The 4996-nt window shown below is 41.6% G+C and overlaps 1 protein-coding gene across 2 annotated transcripts in view; it reads left to right on the forward strand.

Moving 5' to 3' along the window:
* Positions 1-4996, forward strand: part of Taf4b (TATA-box binding protein associated factor 4b) — a 100456-nt gene that overhangs the window by 30662 nt on the left and 64798 nt on the right. For both annotated transcript variants that reach the window (XM_029547003.1, XM_029547004.1), the window contains exon 7: positions 906-1505. In XM_029547003.1, coding sequence (XP_029402863.1) covers positions 906-1505 — 600 coding nt within the window. The remainder of the gene's footprint in view (positions 1-905; positions 1506-4996) is intronic.

Here is a 4996-nt window from a genome sequence, read left to right on the forward strand (position 1 = left end):
TCTCTCTCTCTCTCTCTCTCTCTCTCTCTCTCTCTCTCTCTCTCTCTTTCTTTCTTTCTTTCTTTCTTATCTTGAAATCTCCTGGCATCACCTAGAGCCAAGAGAATTTGAGTATTAAATGCCTCATAGAGAAGAGGATACATTTGGCCTTTCAGGTTAATCCCGGTATGATTAAGAGACAATTAGCCGGGCGTGGTGGTGCACACCTTTGAGTTCGGGGCCAGCCTGGTCTACAAAGTGAGTTCCAGGACAGCCAGGGCTATACAGAGAAACCCTGTCTCGAAAAAAAAACCAAAACAAAACAAAGAGAGAGAGAGAGAGAGAGAGAGAGAGAGAGAGAGAGAATTAAATACATACTTGCATTGTCTGTTTAACTCTCATTACTTTAACATTTGTTCCGATTAAATTTTCTGAGAACTTTCTTTTATATTTCCAGTTGAAACTAAAATAAGTTTTTATTTTGTATTTTATTTTGATATAAAGGCTTTACATTCAATGCTTGAAAGGCGTTTAACAAAACAACCCTGATTCTTCTGTGTTATAAATATATATATATATATATATATATATATATATATATATATATACTAAAGTAATAATAATTTGCCTATGGGCTTAGATGGGTAGGGAGAAGTATGCTACAGTGTTTCATTTTATCAAGTAGATCTTTGACATATAGCAAATAAAGTTACTATTTTTAAATTTAAATTATTTTTTTCATTAAGAAAGTACTTCAACCTTTAAATTTATTGTATCTGGATACCAATAGGAAAACAAAAATTATAACAGTTTTCTCAGCTGAAACACTTGATGTATTTACTTAACTTGATGTTGTGTAATACAAATTTTGCTTTACTTGTAGCTTATTCAATTATCTGTGTCTTCCTTTCCTCTACTGTTTCTAGAAGAGTGTGGTTGCCTTAAGACAGCTTCTTCCAAATTCCCAGAGCTTCATTGAGAACTGTGTTAAGGAAGTTTCTGGTGATGTGGTGATTTCCTCCTGTACCATGACAACAGCAACTTCTCCTGTGGTGACAAGCACAGTTTCCCCAGCCCTTGTTTCTGGAGCAACAACACCCAGAACTCTGTCTGTTCAACAGACCCTGAATCCACTCACTGGTCCAGGTGTAGCAAACACTGGAGTTGTGACACTGCATTCTGTTGCCCCAGCTGCTGCAACAGGAGGTACATCAGCTGCAACTGTTTTGCTTCAAACTTCAAAACCACTGACAACATCGGTACCAAATACAGTGGCAGCAGTGTCCCTTCAGCCTGAGAATCCAGCTGTGTCTGGGGCAGCAGTAGCACTGGCTGTTCCCTCAGCAACCTTTGGAGAAACATCTACTACACCTCTCTGTCTTCCATCTGTGAAGCCTGCCATTACCTCTGCTGGGACCAAAGCTGACAAACCTGCCATTGGCACTCCAGTCCAGATCATGACACAGCCGAGCCCCCTCCTTCCACAGGCAGCTGGCATTCCACAGGCAGCCAAAGTCAAGCAAGTAGTGAGTACCATTTCATTTCTTCAGAAAACTGTCAAGACTTGGTATACTTCCCAGATTTGTCTAGGTAAAATTCTTTTGGCCTCCCTCGTGCGGTAGCCCTCTCTATAGTTGTATAGACACTTCACACACAGCTTTTACTGAACATGTGAGAGTTATGGAAGTTGTTACTGTGTACTTCAAAGTTTTATATTTACCCCTCCTCTTCCCTTCCTCCTTCCTTCCCTTCCTCTTTTCTTTCCTCCTTCCCTTCCTCCTTTTTCAGGGCAAACATTCTACCACTGAGCTATATCATTGGCCTTTTAAAAACTTTTTAAAATTTGAGACTAAATTGCCTTTGTTTCTCTGTGTGTCTCTGTTAGTCTCACTCTGTCTTGATCTGTCTCTGTCTCTGTCTCTGTCCTCTCCTCTCTCCCTCTCCCCCTCTCTCCTTCTCTCCCTCCTCTCTCCTCCATACCTCCCTCTCCCCAACCCCTGTGTGTGTGTGTGTGTGTGTGTGTGTGTGTGTGTGTGTGTGTGTGTGTGTGTGTGTAGGTTGGCATTGGGGTTTCTTTTGGATTGCTTTCCACCTTATTTTTCTTTTAAGATTAACTTTTATTTATGTGTATGTGTGTGAATGAATGTGTGCCACCTCTATTTTATGGTGCCTGAAGTGGCCAGAGTGGGAGCTGAAATTACATATAGTTGTAAGCCTCCCAGTGGGGAAATTAACTTTGAATTCTCTGGGGGAGCAGAAAATACTCTTAACAACAGAGCTCTCTCCATCCCTTTCTCAGTGGAGTGGTGTGCTGTTTCTCTTTCTTCGCTATTGGACTTACAGGCATGCTCTACTCTTTGCTGCTTATATGTGACTATCCGCTGAACCATCCCTCCAGCACCTTCCTTCTTTTTCTTTTAAAACAGGATTTCACTCATTTGCCAGGCTGACCTTGAACTTTCAATCCTTCTGCCTTATCCTACCAAGTAACTACTATCATAGATCTGTGCCATCAGATGTGGCTCTTGTACTGCTTCTTGCTTTTAATATTTTTTAAAAAAATGCTAAAGAGTAAGAGAGAGAGTGTGTGAAGTGAATAGATAGAGGTATATTTTTTTCTTATTCCTGGTAGGTTAAATAGATTCCTTGATAAAAGAATGGAATTTTAGCTGTTTATTGATTAGACATTGTTTAGAATTTTCTACTTTGTTCAGGAAAGACACTTTCTTTGCAGACTATGAAGATATTGTTGGCCCAGATACTACATGGTGCATTAATTTAAAATCACTTTTCTAAGTGAAGTTCTTACCACAGCTTGCTGTTCTTTTGATTGTTTGATCGCTGTTCTCCTTTATAACTTTTGTGTTAGATATGGTGTGCTTTGGATCTCTTGATTGAGTTTATACTGTTTTGTGTATGTTTCCTATCCATACTGTGTGAAGAGGCAGCATCTGTACATGATTGTCTTCTAAGGCAGCTTCAGCTACAGAAGGTGACCAGATTGAAGGGCAGTCTAATTAGTTATGTAGTCAAAATACCGATCGCTTAGAGAACTCTCATCTTCTCACCCTAACACTCTCCATTTGAATTGCAGGCGGCGCAGTGGACAGGTTAGGGCAGGCTTTTACAGGGTACCCGAAGTTAAGCCAGGGTATGAAATATTCTTTTTGAGAAGGGCAGGGAATAGAGTCTCACTGTGTAGCTCTGCTTGTCCTGGAACTCACTATGCACACCAAGCTAGCTGCAAGCTCAGAGATCCAACTGCCTCTGCCTCCAGAGTCCTGGTATAAAAGGTATGTGCCACCACCAAGCATGAATCATTCTTAAAATCAATGATTCTTCAATATTGTTCTGGCCAATGGGATTGAGAACCAAAGAATTTAAGGAACTGTTCCAGAAAAAGTACTGTCTTTGGTAGAACTGAACAGAATTAGAATCTTCTCTATTAGCCACTATTAGTCGGTGCTAATCTTATTAATTGGCTCAAGCATAAATGTCCATGAGCTGAGATAATACTTTGTCACTTGTATAGATTTTTAGGAAAAGTATGTCATTAATGTGTTATGAATTTAAAGCTAATTTTTCTGATGAAGAAAAGGCAAGAGAAAACTAAGTGACACACATACTAAGTGACCTATCTAGTGGTAGTCCATTAGCTTATTCTTTTGGAAAAAGCATCCAGTTTTCTACAGTGTCCTAAAGCAGAAACTGCTGGTGATGATATCTTGACAGCATGTGCCTCTTGGAGGTTTGACATATTATTCACTGGAAATCATTAGAATCACAGAAAAAGGTAACAGAAAATCTAATGGTAAACCTTAAGATGTTTCCCCCCCCACACACCTGTTAAGCAGAAAAAAAACCACAGTAGGAAAAAAGATAGTAAAGCTACATTGTAAATTCATTTTATAACATTTACTTACAGCAACTAGAATCATAATACTCCAGATTGAGCTATGACATGCTTTCAAAAGTTCACTTGAAAAATTTGTATTTTTTGTCATGTATTTATTTATTTATTTATTTATTCTTTTACACTCCATATTTTGCCCCCCCCCCGACTGTTCCACATCCCACAACTCCTCCCCATCCTCCTGTCTCCATGAGGATGTCCTCACTCTCCACCCATCCAACCAGACCTCAAAACTCCCTGGGCCTCCAGTCTCTTGAGGGTTAAGTGTATCATCTCTGACTGAACTCAGACCCAGCAATCCTCTGCAGTATGTGTGTTGGAGGCCTCATATCAGCTGCTGTATGCTGCCTGGTTGGTGGTCCAATGTTTGAGAGATCTCGGGGGAGTCCAGGTTAATTGAGACTACTGGCTCTTCTACTGGATCATCTTCCTTCTCAGCTTCTTTCAGCCTTTCCCTAATTCAACCACAGGGATCAGCTGCTTCTGTTCATTGGTTGCGTGCAGATATCTTCCTGAGTGCAGTCATTCATGCTAGGTCCCTTCTTGTGAGCACTCCATAGCTCACCCCAGCAATAGTGTTAGGCCTTGGGATCTCCCCTTGAGCTGGATTCCACTTTGGGCCTGCTGCTGGACCTTCTTTTCCTCAGGCTCCTCTCCCATTTCTATCCCTGCAGTTCTTTCAGACAAGAACAATTATGGGGGAGAGTTTTGACTGTGGGATGGCAACCCCCTCCCTCACTTGATGCCCTGTCTTCCTGCTGGAGGTGGGCTCTATAAGTTTCCACTCCCTTCTGTCGGGCATTTCATCTAAGGTCCCTCTCTTTGAGTCCTGAGCCCAGGTCTCTGGTGCATTCTGGAGGGTTCCCCTACCTCTTACCTCCTGAGGTTGCCTGTTTCCATTCTTTCTGCTGGCCCTCAGGGCTGTACTCCTTTTTCCTCACCCAATACCAGATCAGGTCTGCCCCACCTCCACTTTCCCTCCCAGGTCCCTCCCTCCTTCCCGACTGACTTGTGATTGCTTTCTTCTCCCTCCTAAGTGGCACTGAGGAGTCCTCACTTGGACCCTTCAGTTTGTTGACGTTTTTTGTTTTTTGGTTTTTTTTT

Source organism: Mus pahari, chromosome 15, assembly GCF_900095145.1.
Source record: "Mus pahari chromosome 15, PAHARI_EIJ_v1.1, whole genome shotgun sequence".
NCBI classification, from domain to species: Eukaryota; Metazoa; Chordata; class Mammalia; order Rodentia; family Muridae; genus Mus; species Mus pahari.